Source organism: Phyllostomus hastatus, unplaced genomic scaffold (assembly GCF_019186645.2).
Source record: "Phyllostomus hastatus isolate PE091 unplaced genomic scaffold, TTU_PhHast_1.1 phas_contig_210, whole genome shotgun sequence".
NCBI classification, from domain to species: domain Eukaryota; kingdom Metazoa; phylum Chordata; class Mammalia; order Chiroptera; family Phyllostomidae; genus Phyllostomus; species Phyllostomus hastatus.
In genome coordinates, this window is record NW_025333737.1 from 2,978,672 (window position 1) to 3,002,129 (window position 23,458).

At 36.6% G+C, this 23,458-nt stretch overlaps 1 protein-coding gene across 4 annotated transcripts in view; it reads left to right on the plus strand.

The window, feature by feature from the left end:
- SSH2 (slingshot protein phosphatase 2) overlaps positions 1-23,458 on the plus strand; it is a 249,703-nt gene that overhangs the window by 202,325 nt on the left and 23,920 nt on the right. For 3 of the 4 annotated variants that reach the window (XM_045837587.1, XM_045837590.1, XM_045837589.1), the window contains 6 exons: positions 3,439-3,507; positions 4,245-4,310; positions 7,560-7,754; positions 11,109-11,202; positions 11,332-11,460; positions 19,931-19,977. In XM_045837587.1, the coding sequence (XP_045693543.1) occupies positions 3,439-3,507; positions 4,245-4,310; positions 7,560-7,754; positions 11,109-11,202; positions 11,332-11,460; positions 19,931-19,977 (600 nt within the window). The remainder of the gene's footprint in view (positions 1-3,438; positions 3,508-4,244; positions 4,311-7,559; positions 7,755-11,108; positions 11,203-11,331; positions 11,461-19,930; positions 19,978-23,458) is intronic. The other variant, XM_045837588.1, reaches the window with a different exon arrangement.

Genomic DNA, 23,458 nt, shown 5'->3' on the forward strand with positions numbered 1-23,458 from the left:
TGAAGAACTTCCCCAATCTGGAGAAGGATATAGACTTCCAGGAAGTCCAGGAAGCTCGGAGAGTCCCAAAGAAATTGGACCCAAGGAGGAACACACTAAGGCACATCATAATTACATTACCCAAGATTAAAGACAAGGAGAGAATCTTAAAAGCATCAAGAGAAAAGGAGACAGTTACCTACAAAGGAGTTCCCATAAGACTATCAGCTGGTTTCACAAAAGATAAGTTTCTGGCACAAAAGGGCTGGAAAGAAGTATTCCAAGTCATGAAAGGCAAGGACCTACATCCAAGATTACTCTATCCAGCAAAGCTTTCATTTAGAATGGAAGGGCAGATAAAATGCTTCTCAGATAAGGTCAAGTTAAAGGAGTTCATCATCACCAAGCCCTTAGTATATGAAATGTTAAAGGGACTTATCTGAGAAAAAGAAGAAGGTCAAAACTTTGAACAGTAAAATGACAACAGACTCACAATTATCAACAACTGGACCAAGAAAAAAGCCAAAAACAAACTAAGAAAAAATTAGAACAGGAACAGAATCACAGAACTGGAGATCATATAGAGGGTTATCAGCAGGAAGGGAAAGCAGGGAGAATGGGAGAAAAGGTACAGGGAATAAGAGGCATAATTGGTAGGTACAAAATAGACAGGGGGAGTTAAGAATAGTATGGGAAATGGAGAAGCCAAAGAACTTAGATCCATGGACATGAACTAAGAGGTGGGGGGGAATGCTGATGGGAGAAGAGTGCAGGGCAGAGGGGAATGAAGGGGAGAAAAAAATGGAACAACTGTAATAGCATAATCAATAAAATATACTTTAAAAAATATTCCCATATATCCTCTGTTTGAATGAGCTTCTTGGACAGTAAGAGAAATGCTGCCTATTTGAGAGAAAATGGTGCTCAGGTAATCCAGTATCATTTTTATCTCAGTTGATGTTGAAGGAATTTGTATCATTTTGTATTGGACAATAGAAAAAGTTAATGTTTCAGAGCAGTGTTAAACCAAAGTAGAACACATTGCTTATGACATACTCTTCCCACATAGTCTCCAAGATGTGTTATAGCAGTTCATTTAACCTATTTACAAGTTCTTTGAGTTGTGTGTATTTTAAATAATACAGTTTTTAATACAGAGCATAACCTTGGTTTCCAAATTTCATTGGGTGTATTTCAAGTTATAAAATAATAAGGCTTTATGGTGTTGTTTTTTTTTATTTTTCTTTGTAACCTCAAAACCTTGAAATGTTTGGTACATGTAGTCACTCAATAAATACTTACTGAATGGGTGAGTAATAAAATAAGTAATTATAATGGGGAAAATGTGCTAAGATTCCAAGTAAACTGGATAAAAATATTGGTGTGCCTCCCTTACCTATTGTGTAAAAAAGCTATTTCTTACTGTAAAAAAAGCATTCCAACCTAAATACAAACTGAAAATGTGTTATGTGGTTTCTACATGTCAGTGTCATCTGTCCAAAATTAACTGGTGTCTGGTCACAAGTTCACCTTCTGTATCTTCTTCTGTAGTTGCTTAATTTCTAGATTTATCAGTAGGTTATTAACCCTTCATATTTATACCCAAATTGCAGTTGTTGCTAGGAACCTGGCTAAACACTTAGCCAAAATAAAACAAAAAACTAAAACTAATTGCACTCCACCTTAGGAAGCGATTTCATTTTCAAAACAAATTTTCCTTGCACTCCTCTACTCAACAAAAATAGTGGTGGAGCTGTCTTCCTCCCTTCCAAATTCTGGCATGAGAAACATGCATCTGGAGTTCAGGCCTAGGGTTCCAATGTGGATAAGCTGTTTCGGTCTTGATTTGAATCATCTGAACTCTGGAAAAACTGGTGGAGTGTTGAGTAACAGGCCCACAAGTGCAATGGAAATCATTAGACACAGCTCAAGTAGTATATGGCCTTCATTAGCCCTGCAATGACTCCAAAAGTTAAAGCTTGGTATTCCTCATGTTGTTTTTAATACATTCTCATAATATCTCCCTCCCTGCAAAATCACTTTCAGTTATATTAGAGCACCCAGTATAGATTCATAGTCAACATTTGTTTTATGTATCAGTACATTAATACATACTGTTTCACTTTAAATATTTTATATTTTCATGATAATTTTCTGAGGGTAGTTTTTGTTACCTGCATATTAAAATGAAGAAATTAAGGCTGGGAGAGGTTAAAAAACTTGTCAGAAGGAATTGAAGTACTGAAGGAGAACAAATCCAGATTTTTTGGCATAGCATAATTGCTCCATAATGCTTTTTAATGTGTTATCTAGTTTAGTGTTTAAAACAGCCCAATATAGATGAGGAATCTGGTGCACAAAGCAATTAAATAAGTTGCCTAAGATTATTGATACATTTAGTGCAAGACCTCAGGTTCCAGAACCCATTGGACTCCAGAGCCTGTGTTCTTAACTGTACTTTGCTGTTCCACTTCCCACATCCAAGGTTCTTTCTACTATACCATGCTTCTCTTCTAGATACATTGGCAGGGAGAGGGTATAGGAGCCTTTGGGAGACTGGATAGAGGGGGAAACGGTGTAAGGCGGTCTTAAGGAGAAAAAGTAGTGGAGGTGTGCGGTAGGTTACAACTGTCCAGAGAAGCAATGTCATACAGCATACAACTGGGAGTCCATGGCTTCCTATTTCTACCTGTTCCATTAACTTAGTTTCCTCCTTGTGTGATTTAAATAATATTTTAATACACCATAGTAGGGCTACCCTTTTGTTGGTTGTTGACATTCCTACTGACTCTCCATTTCAGCAGTGCTAGTTCAGTGCACAGTCACCAAGCACTGTTGTATTTAAGTTGTGTCTCTTGTCTCTCTTAATGTGATCACAAGCCATTATTGATTACTGTGTTCATATTTTCATTCCTTTTCCCATTTAAACTATTGAGTGTATTCTGGGGTTCAGTAAGTCTGTGTAAACCTCAGAATTGGAATTGAGCAAATCACATGGTCAGAGGTCTTAAGCAACAAGCAATGGTTTTTGGCATTAGAAATAATTCTTGATTCTCAATGTATACTTTTTTATAGTATTTTGATTTTTGAACTATGTGAAAATACTGTCTATTTTTAATACATTAAAAAAAATTCTTGGAGTTGGTTACTATGACTTTGGGCTGAGACCTGCCAATTTCAAGTCAACAAATCATCTGGATTTTTTAGACAGTGGCCATTTGCAAGACAGCAATATGGGGAGCTAGGTCCTTAAATATTTAAGGACTTAACTAACCACCTGTTTAAAACAGCTTCTGAGCACATACACTGGATTAATAGTAATATAATAGAAATTTCTCCACTCTAACACTTAGATTAGAATCAGCTTAGAGGCTTATTCTTTGTGTTGGAAGAGTTAATAAACAGAACTGCTGCCTAGAATGACAGAAAGGAACTTAGGGACTATTTCTTGTCTTGCAGTAGCACGTGTACCATGGGCTTAGTCCTGCCTCTCTGGAGTGACACGCTAATTCATTTGGATGGTGATGGGTAAGAGGTTTCCCTTTTTATCTTCCTACAGAAAGCCAAGGGGTAGGGTTCTATCTTAGTGCTCATTCATTCAGCTGAATGGGAGGCCCACTGAGCCCAACTGAATTGTCATGTCAGCAGCTCAATGAGTTCTTTTAAACTCTGTTTTGTAAAGTGGAGTGAACATGCAACTTGCCAAGGCCTCTCACTTCTGTTCTTCTAGGCCGACTATGGTAAGAATCCAAACAAAGAGCAACTAGTTTGTTGGCTCACTCTTTAAACTGAGCATGTGGGACTGTTGCAATGCTTTCCCAGAGGATGATATGTTCTGTTTCATATAACCTCTCACTGCCTCTGCCAGCTGTCAGCCGACAGTATAACCCCTTTTCTGTGCCAGTTTCTTCTAGTGACCCTCCACCCCCACCCCTGGTGTTTTTAGAATGTGTCCCAAAGAGACCAAGATGTTTGCTCCAGTTTATAAAACCAGGGTCAGGTTTGCTATGAACCCACAAGACTTCCAAATAGAAATATACAGCAGAACAGCTTGTCCATAGCTACACCTGGGGAACTGGATGTGTTATGATTCCCTAACTTCATTGTGGGAGTCCATTCATTCTGCTTAGCAAATAAAATCAGACAATTTGTTGATGCCTTCTACTGAACCAGTAGTTAGTACCTTGGAAACAACCTTGAAAACTCACAATTGAAAATAACCCACTCTCATTTGTGTGTTTTTGTCTTAATTCTTTTTTCCTTAGTGGGTTCAGCGTATCAACGGACAACAGAGTTCACATATTCAAACCTGTATCTGTGCAGGCAATGTGGTAAGAGGACTTTTAATATCTCTATGAAAGTTTTAAAATATGTTATTGGAGCAGTATTTTGTGAGAAGCAGTATTTGAAATAGTACAATTCTTTACAAAAATGCTGATGATCTGTGTGTATAGATTATGTGTGATCTGTTTGTGTGGCTGTAATAGTTAAATATAACTTAGTAGTTTAATTTTCAAATTATCACAGTAGAAGGCCTTGAGCATTGGTGAACAAGTAAAATTCAGAGGTGGGCTTACACTGGAAGGTACATAACAGATTAGAGAGCCAGTTGGAAGTGAATTTTATAGGGACACACTGACTAAGTTAGTAGCAGTGTAGAGGCAAGTCTAAACATCACACTACTACTATGCATTAGCTTTCAACTTAAGATAATCAGGGATGGCTTTGATGAAGTTACCTTATAGATAGATTCTTCCATTTAAATTGCTGGCAACTGTTTCCCAGATAGTTTGCATAGTGCAAATAAAGCCTAGAAAAAAACATTGTACTTGTTAATAACCATCAGCTGGTGTATTGACACTTTTGGGTTACTTATTCTGTGTGTCAGGCATTGTGCCTAGTGCTTTATTTACATGAATTATATCTAATCATTATACCAACTCCCCAAGAGGTATTATTTGCTCCTTGTTATGGATGAGAAAACAGGTTTTAGAGAAGTTACATAACTGGTCTTCAACTATCTCTTATATTTAAACAAAGTAGACTCTTACTCTCTTTTTCTAGATTATCTAGAAAAATTATATAATATAACCAGGGAATGATGTCTGTCCCCTGATTGGGGATTTGAGTTTTATTTCCTCATTCAGTTGCCTGTTTTGTAGTATAAGTCCCCATGGGGAACACAATGGAGAGAATGCAAGCCAAACAAGAAATAAAGGAGCCTGAAAAAGATTCCAGGGAGATAATTTACCCCTGAATAACAGGATTGAGAGGCATGAAGTGGGTGGGATTCTAAAACAGAGTCAACTGAACAATTAACAGTCTTAACATTTCATGTACTAATTGAGATAGAGTTTCGGTTCATGTGTTTAGACCAAATTTTTAGATTCAGGGCATATTTCATAGATAAATATCTCATAGAAAACTTATGACTGCCTTTGACTAAGGCTCAGTTAAAGGCAACTGACCTGTCTGTCCCCAGGTACCAAGTAAAACCAAACAGCATAGGTCCCATAAGTGACAGTGTTTTCAGTTATATTTTAGGGAGAAGTATATAAACCAGTCTAAATTCTTAAAACAGTGAAGATTCAGTAATAACCTTAGTTCAAACTTGGATGTTCTAAAGTAGACTGACTAGTCCTAGCTCTGTTATCTAATTGCAGAATAAACTTTCTTTGGTGTACCACATGGAGAGAAGTGAACTGAAAGTCACAGAAGATGTACAGACCAAAGGAGCATTTAACTAGGTGTCTCCTTCACAGGAGGATACTTACTGCAGCCTCCCACTACTGTCAGGCAGCTGAAGTATCTGAGGTGGCTAAGCCTTGAGTGTATTTTAGGGTGTGTGGCATATGCTTTTGAAACGTGTTTCCCCAATAAAGAAAACATACATTGAATATCCTATACATTGCACTAAGCTGGCCCTTACCTTTGATTCTATGTAATAAAATGAAATTCACTGAGAATTCTCTGAATTTGACTTAATTCCCTGAGAATCTGACTTACTTTGAATAGTAGAAAATATTTTTAAAGAAAATTCTGTTTCCCTGATAGAAATGGACTGGTGTGGTTTTTCCATGTCAAATTGATAATGATATTATTTTTTAATTTACATTATATGGGGTTGACAAGGACTCATGGAACAGACATTGTTACATACTGTTGATGGGAGAATAAACTACCACAACCTTTTTCGAGAATGATTTGCCAATATGCCTTATCATTTCCCATGCCCTTTGACCTAGTAATTCTGTTTCTAAGAATTTATCCTAAGATAATAGTCATGGGTGTGTGCAAAAAATTTTAACTATAAGAATGTCAGTGTTCCAATAATAGTGAAAAATAGAAAACAATTTAAATGTCTGAAAAATAGGAATTAAATTAAGATATATTCATGTTACTAAGTATATAACCATAAAAAATTATCTAGTTAAGGACATTTATTGACATGGAAAGATGTTGATGACGAAGTATAAAAAGAAAAGAATATGTTAGAATAGTGTCCAGAATATGGTCATATCTTTATTATAGATCTATGCATAGACAAAGACTGTAAAGATCTATACCAAAACCTTGACCACCAGATATTTCTGGGCAGCTGGATTACATTGCCTAAAAGAATGCCTAGTTCATAGTTGGAGCACAGTTAGTACTTGTTAAATGAAATGTCTTAATTAGCTATAAATTTCTGCCTTTTACCACAGGTCCCTAAATTTTCTAAAGTGAGCATGGATCACTTTTGTTATGAGAGAAAAAATAAATTAAAAAGCATTCTTAAGAAAAAGATGTAAATGGATTGGCCATAAAATTCTCTCATACTGTTCTTTTCTCTGAGGAGGGACTTTAGATCCCTGCTCTCGTGTAACTAACTTTCTAGCATTTCTGTCTTTGGCTTTTCCCAAGTATATAACCAAAAGGTACTTTTCAGTTTTGTTTACTCTTCTTGGGTTCCTGAATTGAGAGTCAGAGATTTAATTAGTATAAGAATAACCAGAGCTGTTCTTAGAAGGTGGCTCAAGTGTATGAATAAATGGTTTAAAGAAACTGGGAGACTAAGACACCAAGAATTTTAAATGTCATTAGAGCAGTACTTCCTGGACATTAAAGGACATGTCCTCAAGGCTTAGGGACATCTGTCTATGTGATCTTTGTGGAGCCTCCCAGAATCATAGGAAATGTATGCTGTAACATGATTCTGTGCCAAGGGAAACAAATCTTTATATAGTAAATGGTTGCGATCTGTAACTGTCTGGTGATATAGCATAGCCACAGCGTTCTTCCTATTGTGGAGCCGTGAGTTCAATAGGTACTTGGACCTACTTTTCACTGTTGGGTTGTCAGTTCCTATTCTCCTCTACCCCCACCTGAATAATGCCTCATATCTTTCATATGTCTATTTGATTGCTTTGATAAATAGTATACTAAAATCAGAATCAGAGAATCTTGAATTCCAGGGAGTAGATTCTCCAGAGGCCAAATTCTATAGGATTTAAAAATTGGAACAGTTTGGGGTCATGTGAATTACTGGCCTTTTGGTACCCCATAATTCTACAGTGCTCATTTCCCTGCATATCTTTCAGGTCTGCACTACAGAGTTTACACAAGGCTTGTGAAGTGGCCAGAATGCATAACTACTACCCAGGCAGCCTGTTTCTCACCTGGGTGAGTTATTATGAGAGCCATATCAACTCAGATCAGTCATCAGTCAATGAATGGAATGCCATGCAAGATGTTCAGTCCCACCGGCCCGACTCTCCAGCTCTCTTCACTGACATGTAAGTCAGCTTGCTGAGGATCATGGAAGTCCTCTCTGTTGTGTCCTAGGATATCATAAGCAACATGTTCCTCCTTAATCTCTGCTGTTGGGGATTAGCCAGCAATATTAGTCATTGTCTATACTACACAACTCCCATATGAAGAACCCTGTTCTTTCTGTTGTCTGCAGAGGCCTTAGGAGTTTCACTCCTGGGCATAGTGCAGTCTCCATAGATAAGAATTGCAATAGCTGAAGTCTACCTTTGCATTATCTGTGAAAGAAACATTTGGTAAGCAAATTAGTGACAAAGAGAACCTTTTAAAAAGATGTTCTAGTCAATTTAAAAAGAATGCCTAGGTTGTTACTCTAATTCTAAACTGATTTCTGTTCAGAATTTTTTTTAATTTTATAATTTCACCTGTCTTTCACCTAACAAGGTAAAGCCCACCTTTACCTTGTTAAGTCTGGCTCAGTAAGATTTTATCAAATCTCCCTTGTGTGCTGTGAGTTAAATAAAGGCCTAAGGTGGAGCTCATATTTATTTCTTTTTTAGGTCTGTGTTTTGAAACTTATGTGACAATTTTAGACATTTTTTCACACTTAGTTCCTGCTTTGAAAATTAATCAGGATGTTTATTTTGCTCTGAATTGATCTTTCTGCAATTCCAAGCTCTTCTGTAGCTGGGAAAGAAGAGTAGCTACTTATACTATCTGACCTTACAAATCTTCATCTACAGATTCCTAATGTGATACCAAAGTAGTTCATGATTTTTTAAATGCTTAATTTTAAAATGCTTAAATGCTTAATTTAGACAATTAATAAGTGATTTTTGACTAGGTAAGGTGGAATTTCCAAGAATTGTGTGAACAGAACAGACAATCAGTGGAAGCTTTTTTGCATAGGGTATTACTGGCACTGGGACCTCTTCTTCATTAGCCTTAGTCTTTTCAAGATCCCACAATAACAAAAAATGTAAGGGTTAGTTTGGCTTTCAGAGTCTTGGGAAATGTTACTGATTTCCTGCTTCACAGCTGATTGGTAGGTATCAGAGGAATGGATGTCACATCTGACTCAAAAATGGACATCCTGAACCAGACTTAAATAAGAGAGAGAAAACATGTCTTATTTTTCATGATTTTATTAGAGAAAATTTGGAAATTATAGTACAAAAAAAAGAAAAGAAAATCGACCATAATTTCTCTGTATTTCTTTTTACAAAAGAAATAATGTAAAATGTAGTCCCTGGCACATGGTAGAGACTCATTAAATGTTAGTTCTTAGTATGTACACCATAATCCCAATTTTAAGATAACTTAATAAACAAATTTTTATCTGTTCATAGGAAAAGACTTTGAGCCCTCAGTTACCGTATTGATAATGATTGTCTCTGATAAGAATTTTTAGTCTCTTTTGTTTTTATGTATTTCCCAAATTTTTCTTCGGTGAGATTGAGGGAGAAAATGTGTTTGTGTTGTAATGCTTTTTCCATTCCTATTTCCTTCCTAAGTTGACTAGAAAAACCTTAAAAAGAATGCTGAGAACACAGAGAGATTGTGTGCCAAAATGGACTTAAATGCTCTACTATGAATAAAGTTTATGTTTTAAAATCCAAGGAAGGGGAACAAGGGAACATATATGTGGTGCCTCTGGTTTATGTCTAATGCTATGCCATGCACTTCATACAGCATATCTCATTTAATCCTCAGGAGAACCTCATGAGACAGGTGTTATTACTGTGCTTATTTTATATGAAAGGGAAGAGACTCAGAAAAAGGGAGGAATTTGTTCAAGTTCACATCACTAGTAAGTAGTAGGACTGGGATTAAAACCTAGATGTGTCTGCTCCCAAACTACTCTGCCTCAAATAAGTGTGAAGAATTTGGATAAAGATTGCTAAACTAGGGAATCTAAACTATGCATACATGTGCTAAAATATTTTTATATCAACATTTCTCTTTAATAGAAGACTGAAGTGTATACTTTCTACCATTATCTATATGTAGGAAAAATGGTGGGGAGCATGATTAAGAATTTTAATTCTAGTCAAGACAGGGAGGCCTTGGCTGAATGACAAGAAAATGGCACAGGTATTAGCTGTATTCTGCAGAGTTCATGAGAAACTAAAAGCCAGAGTGGTAGGGAGCCCCAAGGTTGTGGGGTCAGAACATCCATCTTTGGAGATTACTGAAGCTATTTTTGCAGCCAGTGATAAGGCTGTAGGCAGCAAGGGCAGGCAGAATGCCTGAAGGCTTAGTCCATGTCCATCTCCAAATAAGGAGGTACAGAGCAGATACCTTTCTTGAGTAGGTAGGAGGGGTAAGATGAGACAGAAGTGCTCTCTGTCAGCCTCACTCAAATTCTGCAAAATATGAAATAATGCTTTTAGAGAAAAGCATCCAGTTACATTGAACCTATACCTGTCTAGTAATCGGAGAATCAGCTTCCTAGGTTGATTTCCTATTAAAGTTCCAAGGGTAATTTTATTTTTTTTAATTACTTATTCATTTTTAGAGAGGGAAGGGAGGGAGAAAGAGAGAGAGAGAAACATCAATGTGTGGTTGCTGGGGGTCATGGCCTGCAACCCAGGCATGTACCCTCACTGGGAATCGAACTGAGACACTACATGTAATTTTATTTTTAAGAATCAGAAGATGAAAGGAAGCACCATAATCCTGCAGGTAGAGTGTTAGGCTGGGCTGAGAGTTCTGGTTCTCCTGCCAGTGTGTGTGTGATCATTGGGATGTCATTTAACTCTTCAGCTGTTTACTTCCTTTATCTGTAATGAGGATAACAATAATAACAATTTCACAAAGATATTATGAGAGCTTTTGCAAAAATGAAAGCATTTTGGATAGAAGTACTCCAGGTAGTTAATCCTGAAAACCTATTTTGGAAGAGAATTTGCCTCCTTGAAAAGGGCAGAAATCATTCTTCCCTCTTTCCTATCTTCTCGAACCATACCAATGAATGAATAATGGATATTAAGTGGTATTTTATGCTACAGCACTGGCCTACCCAGCTCAGCAAGTGGTAAAATATGGATGGGAAAATATGGATTATGGTCTGTCATTAAAGTATTACATTCAATATAGCCTATTTGTCTTTACTACTTTATGGATCTACATACATGAATATATTTAAGGACTTCTATACATGTACAACCTCCTCAGGTAATAATTTCTACATGTTTACATTCTATACATTCTGAAAAGAAACTTTAAAAAGCATTGTTTTCTTTTGGACATTCCTCCAGAGTATAAATTTAAGGGTAATAGAGGCAAATCCTGCCAACTTGGAAATATAATCAAATGGCGCATTCATTAACTTCAGTTAAATTCCTGCCTAAGAAAAATCACCATTTCTCTCTTCTTAGACCAACTGAACGTGAGCGAACAGAAAGACTAATTAAAACCAAATTAAGAGAGATAATGATGCAGAAGGATTTGGAGAATATCACATCCAAAGAGGTAAGAGACCTTAAGTCCTGGTTGTTTCAAGGCTAGGTAGGAGTGGTATAAGGGTTGGGCTAGAAATGGTGAGTGATTGAAAGTACAGAGGGACTTTACAGAGAGTATAATATGTCATCTTTGTTTCAGATACGAACTGAGTTGGAAATGCAGATGGTGTGTAACCTGAGAGAATTCAAGGAATTTATAGATAATGAAATGATAGTGATCCTTGGTCAGATGGACAGCCCTACACAGATATTTGAGCACGTATTCTTGGTAAGTTTGGGGCTGCTTTGAGTGGTGTAGTGAAGCTAGTCCATCCTAACTCATGGAGGGTGGGGTACAGCTGTTAATTTGTATTATATTTAAATAAAATGTAACTTACACTAAAAACAAAGTTAATAGATATTCAAACCTCATCAGTTTCTAATTCTTTTGCTATTTTCTATGCTCTTAAGTTTGTTTATGTCTATTGTATGGTAGAAATGTTTAATGGTGAGCTTCTGCTCATCTGTTCCCAGTTTCTCACTCAGTGGCATCATAAAATTGACTATGGTGGGAAAATTTACACCAAAGAAATTGGCAGATGCTACAAATCAGGTCTTTCTTCCGTGTGGGTTATTAAATATCTCATCTGTTCTTCATAGTAGTCAAAGTCAAAAGCGGACCAGTCCATAATAGTTTTCTACAGTATATCCAAATAGCACGATCCTGCAAGGGTGTCCAACCTTTTGGCATCTCTGGACCACACAGGAAGAAGAGCTGTCTTGGGCCACACATTAAATACATTGCAACTTGTCATCACAAAAATATCTCATAATGCTTTAAGTAAATTTATGATTTTGTGTTGGGCCACATTCATAGCCATCCTGGGCCACAGGTTGGTCTCCCCTGCTTAGGTCACTCTTTCAAATCTGCCAAATGTGTCTTAAGGTCTGATATATCCAAACAGAGCAAGTGGGAACAACTTACAGCTGAGAAGCTATTGGACTTTTAAGCATTTTAAACCTTGTAGCTACATTTTGAGTCCCCCAAATACTTTTGTGATTACCAAAAGTTTGGTAGCTTAAAATTGTTCTTCGTGGTTCTTGAACAATCAGTAACCTGTAATTAGCCCAAGGAAACCTCTCTGACAGATGGATTAAGAAAGCTTCTAAAATCCTAAGATGCATATTTCTCCCAAATGTTAAGAGTTCCAGTTTTCATCTGTGCATAATAGTGGGAACAGAGTTAACAAGGACAATTAAAATTGGAGAGTGGAGGGTGGGAAGATGCCAGATCCTTGTTTTTGTTTCCATTTACTGTACACTTTGACCAAAAATGCTAACAAGGAACTAAATTTGATGGATTTGAATTTCACATCATTTCTCTTATGAGGACATGTGTGTACTGTGAAATGATTAGAAGCTGGGAAATAGGAGAGAAGAAGAAGAAATGCACACACAGAAACTAAACTGCATCATCTCACCCTGAGTATTCAAGAGTTTTATTTCACCAAGCAGTCAGACTTTGTGTCATGGAAGGTTTGTGCCCTCAATTAACTTGTGACACTCTCGAGTGTTCATGCTTATAGAGTGACTCATAGTGGTATATAGCTGTGAAATTACTCATGAAAAATTGTGAGCCTGGAAGGGAGCTTCTTTTCCATTACTTTAACTTGACCAATGTATGTTGCAACTTCTGGATGTGGATAATTCTGCAAAGCTGTCACTGACCTTTCCATTTGTAAAGCACCTGGCTTTGCTGTCTTTTGTGTATACTTCCACAAGGGCTCAGGTATTCCTTGCTCTTGTGTTGTCGGAAAGAATTTTTGTGTTATCTATAGAAAATGTATGAGTCATTCATTCAAATGGACCCTGCCCCCAACTGTCTTCATGTGACATTTTTATGAAGGGCTAATACCCGTAGCCACAAATAGCTCATGCTTGTAAGTGACCAAAGCTGTAAACTTAACTTGGCCTTGGATCTTGGATTTTAAAACCTAAAAGTACATAGACATGAATATCAAATACAGTCAGTATCTGACTGGTCACCCTGTTTAATGTCAGTCATACTTCCCTGTTTCTCTGCTACCACCCCTTAAAGAACTTTCTCCTTACCCATCTCTTCAAAGGGTATGTTTTAAGGACATGTAAACAAATTTTAATGGTACTTTAAACGGAAAGAACAATTTAGTTCTTCCCAAATTACACCTTCTAATCGACTATAAATTTCTTATTACAAAAATAATTCACGTCCACTGTAGAAAACTTAGAAAAGTTTAACAATGAATAACATATAATTGTCACGAAGAGATGAGCTCTGTTATTTTTTTATTATATAATACTGCCTTTCAGTCTTTATTAATTTTTAAAATATATAGCTGTTTTTGAAAAAAGGAAATATTTTTGAAAAAAGGAAAATCTTTTCTGCTTCAGTTACAACTGTGTTTTCAAGAGAATGAACATGTTCTTTGTACTGTGAATATTTTTCTTATTTGAGAGGGAAAAACTTTAAAACTAGAGAATCCTGAAATTTAACTCTCATCCAGTGAAATAAGTAGATGAACAGGTTGTCTAAACATCTTATTATATTCTTTCCTTGATGGCTTCTTCCCTTTGTACCAGCATGTCCTGTGTCCAAACTTCTATCTTCTCCAGTGAGTCTCTGCTCTGCTTGCTTTCCCAGCAATTGACACGGGAAAAGAGGTCTTATCCAAGCTGCGAATGGTGGTGTTAATTTTCTGCAAAGTCATTTCATCTTGTACGTAGCTGCCATGCCTGGAGCGCAAGTAGATTGTGTGAAGGGAGTCAGCAGGATTTCTCCCCTCCCTGTGGAAGAATGCTCAGCTCTGTGATGCACTGCACAGAGATGTTTATTTGGTGAAGTATCCAGCTGGTATGGAGAATAAAAGTGTAGAGCATAGTTTAAAGAAAATCTGAAGAGAGGATTCATTGGTTAGAAGCCAGGGTATTTCCAGAAAAAGCTTTTCCACGCCCTTAAGAGTGTACTATTTCTCTGAGTTGGAAGCCTTTGACCAACCAAATCTCAATATCAACAGCTCTCCTGGAGGCTGTCCGATTTGGCTGAGAAAAAGCTAGATGTGAACGGAGACCCTTTGCAGAAAGGCAGACAACTTTCTTAGTTAAACAAGGGAAACACAGGAGTATTGGACACACAACCAATAATTTTGTTTGTGGTACTTGCTTCAGCAGCACATACAATAATTTTGCTCATGAAAAAAAGGTAGTCAGAATTTTTACTGCTGATCTTTTTTAAGATTTAACATTACACATCCTTTTAGAATAATGTTTATTTTTCAAAAACAATTAAGCCTCAAATTTGTGGTTACTTTTTACAGTAGGTGCAGAGAAATGGAGGATATGTGAATAAGTGAGACAGTAATCAAATAGACACTTTTCATTATACTCATGATTTTTGTCCTTCTGCTAGATGTATAAGATACAATTAAAAGAAATCTTGTGCCTGGTTGCCATGGTAATGTGGCTTACAGTGTTGAGGCTGTTAGATACGATGAAGAAGATATGGACAGGGATAGCAATTCTTGGAGATTATGTCAAGTCGTACTGATTTTAGCAGAACCCCAGTACACTTCTTATCTGTCATAAATGTGCTCCCCTCTTTTGTTTTGCTGGGAACATTTGGGCCTCAACAGGGCTATTTCCTGAGGAAAATAAATCAGGAAATAAATCAGTCGCTTGGGTCTTTGGGCCAGGGTACAGTGTAGGGGAACCACAGTGAAAAGATGGAGATGAATTTATTTAAAAGTATATTGTAGTCCCAAGATTTCATTTTACATTTCAGGAAGATTAGAAAATTATTTGCATAATTACATAGAACATAGTAAAGACCCCCATGGAATTAAGTCATTGTAAGCCTGAGAAGCAGAGAGAAAAAGACTGAGTCTGTGGAAGACCCTAAGGGGCTAATGTGAAAGGCATTTATATTGAGGGCAGAAAAGTAATTATACCACAGTGACTCCAGTTCTTTTAGGTTGAACTCCAAGCAGCCCTAACCACAGCCCAAGTCACTTTATACAGGCTTCACTGAGTCAATAGCCAGGGCTTTTATTTATTTTGTTTCTCAATATGTGTCATTTCTGATTATTAGATTGAATTTTCTCTGGACAAGTAGATAAAGCCATGGACTTTCCCCATCACATCAGGGTTATTTCCATCTAACTGAACAGAGTTCCTCAGAGGATTTAAATTTCTAAATTAAGAAGTTAGGTGGTCACATTTCTCTGGCTCCAGTTTAGCCAGTCAGCCCTTTATTGCTTGGCTTTTGTCTCCTTGAAGTGTTCTGTAGTTCTGGCCTCTTTCTTTGGTGTGGGAGCTAGTTTTCTAAGGTTGAGCGTAATACCTTCAGAACCATCCATATTTTTTAAAGCAAGTCAGCTGAGCCCTAGTCTGCAGAAAAGATGAGTTGCCAATCACTTACTGGAACTTCAGTGTAGTATTCTTGAGACCTTACAGTTAAATGGCTAAAATACGTTCCACTTGTAATATTGTGACAGTGTTTGTATACAACTGACAGTTTTCAGAGTCCTTTATTTACTTATTTCATTTAATCATTCAACAAACATTTGTTGATCCTTTTTATTGTGCCAGGCATGAAGCTAGATATTTGTGGAGTGTGATCTATTTCCATAAGGAGGGACAAATGAACCATGTCAAATAGATACTCACAGAAAGAAGACCAATGGAATAAGGATACAAATGTGACCCTTGAATTAGACGATTAAAAGAGGTCATTAGGAACATTAACAAGAGTGATGAAGGAAGGCATAAGCCACAGTGCTGTGGGTTGAAACACATAGGAAATGAAGAATTGGAGAAAGTATTAGATTATGTTTCTGTGAGTCTTAGATATGGGGGGAAGGAAAAAAGGACAGTGTGTAGAGCAGGATTCAGAATGAAGAGAGGGTTTTTCCACTTTAATATGAGAGAAACTGGGTTCTTTGTTTGTTCATTGACTTATAAATAGCAGAAATTTATTCTCACAGTTCTAGAGGCTGAAAGTCTGACATCGGGGTGCCTGCATGTTCAAGTGAGGGCCCAGGTTACAGAGTTCTCTTTGTATTCTCATATAGCAGAAGGAATTGGGAGAAACTGTACTTGCAATTTGAGAGGCAGGTACCCATTTGATATGTAGGAGTAGGGTGGGAGAAGTGTTCCATTTTATAGATAAGGAAAGTGAACACAGGTTAAGTAGTTTGTCCAACTCCCCACAATAGGAAAGGGAGTTGGGACTTGAACCAAGTCTTCTAATGCTAAATTCTGTTGAATGCATAGTTCTGAAATAGGTAAGTTCTCATTTTTAAATGTTTGTCTTTTCAAATGACATGAATAAATAGCTTAAAGATAGAAATGGACCTGAAATATTGAAAATTTGCTCACTTTTACTCTTAAAAGAAATGCAAATTGAAATTACACTGAGATAACATTTCACACCTCCTAGATTTGCAAAAATTCAAAAGCTTTAAACACATTTTTGTTGGCGAGGCTCTGGAAGAACTGGCACTCATACATTGCTAGTGGGAATGCAGAATTGTTCTAAACTCTATGGAGGGGAATTTAGCAATGTCTCTAAAAAAAACTATAACAATTGCCCTGGACCCAGAAATCTTGCTTCCACAAATATGAAACATCATTCCCAGGAGAGTAGTATAATAAACTATTATATCACTACCCAATGAAGTACTGTGCAGATGTAAGAAAGAATAAGGGAGATCTCTATGAACTATGATATGGAGTGGTTTACCATATATCATACATTTGAAAGTGAAGAGTAAAAATGTATATGTAGTATACTATTTTTGTATAAGATGTAGTATAGGTGTATATTTGCTTATATATTTTCTTCAAAATAGAACATAGGTAGAATAAGCCAGAAACAAATGAAGATGGTTACCCATGGGGATTGAAGAGATAGGGGTAGGAGTAGGACTTCAACTTTACTTTTATTTATTTATTGTTTTTTAATCCTTACCCGACGATATGTTTATTGCTTTTAGAGAGACAGTAAGGAAGCGGGGGGGAGAAACATCGATGTGTGAGAGAAACATTGATCGGTTGCCTCTTGTACACACTCCAACCAGGGATGGAATCCACAACCTAGGTGTGTACCCTGACCTGAAATCGATCCCCACAGCCTTTTGGTGTATGGGATGATGCTCCAACCAACTGAGCCACCCAGCCAGGGCCCAAGTTTACTTTTAAATATACTTTTGGTTTCCAACTATATGAAAGTTTTGTATATTCATAAAAACTCAAATCAAAAAGAACGGAATTGAAAAATAAAAATTATTTTTTAACAAAGAATGGAAAAATTGAATACAAACAAAAACAAATGAACCCAAATGTATATCAAATTGATAACCTCACAGAAAAAGATAGATTTAAATCATTTTAAAGCATAGTACTCTGATTGTACCCCTTAGTAGGGTATAATTTAAAAAAGAGAACTGCAAAGAAAATTTGAACTTAACAGGTTTGTTGGTTGTGGTGTTGGCATAATAATATTTGAAACTATTTTGTAAGTAAAGCAAATGAGTTGTTGGGAACCAAGGTTCTCACTGTGGGGTAGGATGATAAATAGGATGGGGGGAGGGGCAAGAAAGAAAGCACCTTGCAGTGTTAAATTTGAATCAGAAGTACCAGTATAAATTTATTATATATTTGGAAATATTTGCCAGATCTGTCTACTGAAAAATTTTAGAAGTAGTGATACCCACTAGTTATAAAGGCATCTAATTTTATTGCCTAGATATTGATTAGAAAGTACCATTCTTCACTAAAAGAAGCCCTGGCTTCTTGGAAACATGGTGGGCTTCACTCATAAAGTGAATCTGAAAGAATTTTTTGTACCAGAAAGTAAGGAATTGCTAAAGGCTAGTGGAGTCATATCAAAACAAGCCTGCTTGAAAATATTCCCACTGGCCAAATTCAGGACAATTTGAGTGTCAAAGAAAAAAGTGATGATAATAGACTGTAACAGTAAATACAAAAAGAATTCAAGAGGGCATAGTAACACTCAAGTGAAGGGTAGAAACATTGATTCGACGAAGCTCTCTTTTACAGAAAAATGCCAGCTAACATGCAGAGGGAATGATAGAATTAGAAAATCGCCATTTTCTAACCTCCAATACAAAAATTGATTTGGGTAAGATTAGCAATTGATGCTAAAACCATAGTGTAAAAAATTATTGTGAAACAGAATATTCACATGGCTTCAAAGATTACTTATACCTAAAAATGACTGTTTGTAAAGAAACCTATATAGTAGAAGGACGTACCAGACACAAAGATACTATGAACAATTCAAAGTCAGCATGACAGATAGTGGGACAGACTGACACTATGTGCCTCACGATTTGATGCAGTAGGAAGTACATAACATCAGCCTTGTAATATTCTTGCCAAGAATCCTTGACCTGAATCTAGTTATCAGGAAGCAATCAAATCCAGATTGTGAGGAGTTCTCTCAAGATTACAGACCTGTAGTCTACAAAAATGTCAACGCAAAAAAGATAAAGGTAAAGATGGACTGTTCTAGATTAAAGGAGATAGAGACATGCAACTAAATGCAAAGTGTGATTTATTTATTTTTAATTCATTGATTTTAGAGAAATATCAGTTTGTTGTTCCACTTACTTAGGCATTCATTGGTTCATTCTTGTATGTGCCTTGACCAGGAATTGAACCCACAACCTTGATGTATCAAGACGATGCTCTAACCAGCTAAGCCACCCAGCCAGGGCCAAAGCATGATTCTTGATGGAATGAATATAAAGTATATTTTGAGGATAAATTTTGAAATTCAAATATGGGTGATAGGTTGTTATTATATTAATATTATCTTTCTTGGTTGTAAAAGTGGAATTATGTAGGAAAATGTTTTTGTTCTTAAACAATGTATGATCAAGTATTGAAGGGAAGTATCATAATGCTCAAATTATTTTTAAGTGGCTCAGGGGAAAAAGTAGGAGATATATATTGAAAGAAAGGGAGAATAGAAAGCAAATGTGTCAAAATATAAAAAATTGGTGTATCTTCCAGATAATCTGTAGAACCTCCTTAATTTTGCATATCATATTTCCCTCATTTTTCAGAAGCTGCTATTTCACTCTTTACACACACACACACACACACACTACTCCCCCCACTCCTTACATGCAACATAATCCAATAAAAAGAGTGAGGGCTTTAGAATAAAATCTAAGTTTAATTCATAATAATGCCACTTTGTTCATTCAACAAATGTTTATTGACTACCTGCCAGGTGTCAGGCAGTATACAGGGGTTTCCATAGAGAACAAGAGAAGCTTACATTACAGTGGAAGAGAGAGGGCTAGTAAATAAGCCCATGAATAAATACACAAATAAAAATTGTGATACATGCTTTTGAAAAAAACTCTAATAAACAGGAATAACAGACATTTAACTTAGATTGAAAGATGGTCAAAGGCACATTTCCAACAATATGATCTTGAACAGAAATTATTTTAATTTTACAAAGGTTGGTTTTCTTATCAGTAATAATGAAGATACCTTTCTTACTCTTTCGTTTGTGAAAACTAAACATGGTAACATACATATAAAGTACCTGGCACATAGAGTGGAAATTCAGTGATGATATCAGCGTTCTTTTTAGAAACTGCTTCTTCCCTCACAAGTCTCCTGTTCAAGTATTGTATTTGGTTCATTAGCTAATACTCCCTAACCTTGTCTTTTTGGTTCCACAGGGCTCTGAATGGAATGCCTCCAACTTAGAAGATTTACAGAACCGAGGGTAAGCATCACTGTTTTACCTCTACCAGTTTCCAGTCAAAGAGGTGTCAGTGAGTTACTTTAAGCTTAAGAGTTGTTTCCCGTTGGTTGTAATCAGGTGCAATCTAATAAGAACTAAAACTGCTGTTCTCCCACTGTTTCATCCCCCCACCTTCCAAGAAAGATCAACTGTTTCAGTGCCAAGGCTTTCCGAAACAAATGTGTAAGCCTTTTATGCTGTACAAAACCAAATGTACTTATCGGTTCCTTTTTAAAAAACAACGACTTTTTTTTAGAGCAAGTGTTCACAGCAAAATTGAAGGCAAAGTACAGAGATTTGCCATATGCCCCTGCCCCAACACATGCATAGCCTCCCCTCCCACCCCATTATCAATATCCCCCATGAGAGTGGTGCATTTAATGTAATCAGTGGTCCTACACTGACACATCATAATCATCCAAAGTCCATAGCTTACGGTTTATTCTTGGTGTTGTGCATTCTGTGGCTTTGGCCAAATGTACAATGTATCCATCATTATGGCATCATAGAGTATTTTCACTGCCTAAAAACCCTCTATGCTCCATCCATTTATTCCCCCCACTTCCAACCCCAGCAACCAGCAATCTTTTTACTGTCCCTATAGTTTTTGCCTTTGGCTCCTGTTTTTATGTTAGAGTATGCAAAACTGCATATGTGGGTTTCACAGCTGTTCATTCAGTTGAGCATCTTCTGTGGCCAAGCACAATGCTAGGTGCTAGGGATCTAAAAATATATGAGACTCAGTAAGGTTCTTGCCAACTAAGTTATAAATGTAAAATGGACAAGCTTCTGAAATTGAACAAGAAGACCTACCTTATGTTAAGAAATGTGCTCCTCAACAGCCTGGTTATTGAGTTTTATTGTAGCCATTGAGACCATAGTGAACATTTTGTTTCAGCAAACAAAAATCTGCCATTCTTTTTCTTTTAACTTCCTAGCTAATGCCTAAATTCTTTTATTGTACTTGGCTTTGGGAGGTCAGATCATCCCAACAAGAGAAGAGAAAATCATGTCTGGAAATTGGCCGTGCTAACCCTTCATTGTAGACAGAGATAAGACTAAGACTCAGATAGTGATGGCAGCCTGGCTGGTTGTGGGCTGCTGGTTTTCTCAGCCACAAGTCAGCCTTCTGGTTGTCTTTAACCTGATTAGATGCATACTCCTTACTTTTCCCCCAGAAGAAAGGCATGTCATAATTGCTAAAATGAACTTGAAGAAGGATTCAAGCCAAATAATTATAAAAAGAGTTCCAGGGGAGGAAATCGGGTTACTTAATTTATCAAAATAAATAGAACTTGGAAAGTTTAAATTAATAAGGATTAAGTCTATACTTCTTGAAAGCAGAGACTATTTTAGTTTTGTGTAAAACATACGTCTACCTAGCTCAGAGCTTAATAGGGTACTCAATAAATGTGAAAGAATGATAGAAAAACTGACAGGCTGTGATTTGTGGGAAAGTAGCACCTAGGTACAGCATTTAATGTGAAATCTGAGATTTGATCTAGCAGTGCTGACCAAATGCATTGAATTACATCACGCATACATACACTTTGACTTCAAAATACGCTTTGACTTGTGATTTACAATCACAGCTGGGAATGAAACCTATTCATCTCATTTACTACTTATAAGGCTAAATTATAAAATGCAGATATATGTATGTATATATATATATTTGTTTTAAAAGACAGTATAGTTGGATAGTCAGATATCAGCTTAGATCTTGTTTCTTAAATGTACTAGTTCTGAAACTTTCATGGGTGAAGAATTACAGTTCAGGGATCTATACACCAAAACATTTAAGGGATTGAGTATAATTTTGACAAAAAGGCTATTTTCACCAGTCTGCTGACTTTAGAACCCTAAGTGAAGTGCTCGTCTATATGGAGATGACAGAAATTTCAAGGAGTGCCAATTCCAATTGGAAGCGGCTGCCTAGAGTTCTGTAATAAAAAGGATTGGGAAGTTCTGTTCTGCTATAATCCATTACTGAAGTATGGAATTGGAGGTGAGAGGTTGTTCATTTTTATTTTAAATAAAATAAGAGAAGTGTGCTTGCCTTTTTTTCCCTGAGTTTTATTGAGATGTACTATATATACTATACAGTTCACCCATTTAAAATGTATACTTCAGCCCTGACCAGTGTGACTCAGTTGGTTGGGCATCATCCCACAAAGTGAAAGGTCGCAGGTTCGAATCCCAGTTAGGGCATATTCCTGGGTTGCAGGTTTGGTCTCTGGTTGGGACGCATACAAGAAGCAACCAATCATTGTTTCTCTCTCCTCTTTCTTTCTCCCTTCCCCTCCCTCTAAAAATAAATAAATAAAATCTTTTTAAAAATGAAGTGTATACTCTAGTTGTTTTCAGTACATTCACAGTTGTGCAACAAGCAGTTTAAAACATTTTTCAACCCAAAAAGAAAGCTTGTACTTTTTAGCAGTCACCCCCATTCCCTTCTTTCCCTTAGTCCCTAGAAACTACTAATACACTTTCTGTCCCTATAGATTTGCATATTCTGGACATTTAATATACTAAAAATGGAATCGTTCAATATGTGATCTTTTAAGAATGATTTTTTTAACTTAACATTATATTTCAAAATTTACTAATGTTGTAGTACTTAATTTCTTTTTTACTGCAGAGTAATATTCTATAATATACAACATTTTGCTTATCCATTCATCAGTTGATGGACATTTAGGTTGTTTCTACTTTTGACTATTTTGAATACTGCTATGACCATTCATGTACAGATTTTTAGATGGATTTATGTTTTCATTTCTCTTGACTTTCTACCTAGGAGAGAAATTGCTGGATTATATGGTAACTATGTTTAGCTTTCAGGGGAACTGCTAGACTCTTTTCCACAGTTGCATATGCTTGCTTTTTAATTTTATTTTTAAATCCTTTCTAGTGAAGGACTTTGATGCTATGTTAAAACAGATTCAAATCAGGTCCCAGAAACAATGTTGATCTTTTCACCTTAACCACAGAATTGGTTAGCTATGGCTCTCCCTTTCTTTTTCTTTTTTCTAAGATTTTATTTATTTATTTTTAGAGAGAAGGGAAGGGAGGGAGAAAGAGAGGAGGAGAAACATCCATGTGCAAGAGAAACATGGATCAGTTGCCTCTTGTGCCCCCAACTGGGAATCTGGCCAACAACCCAGGAATCTGCCATCACCAGGAATCAAACTGGTGACCTTTTGGTTTGCAGGATGAGGCCCAACCCACTAAGCCACACCATTCAGGGAATGGTTCTTCCTTTCTGTCATCACTCCTCTGACTTAGGAGACTGGGTTTGTAGAATCCTACAGGTGGTTCTGAGAAGGAAGCAGCTTCTGCAGAGAAATGAGCCCGTGTTCTCTTGATAGAGTAGACTCCAGTGATGTCTAAGTCCACACAGCGTTGAGAAAAGATAAGCATTCAGCAAATTAAATCCAAGCCTTTATTGAGATTGTGCAGT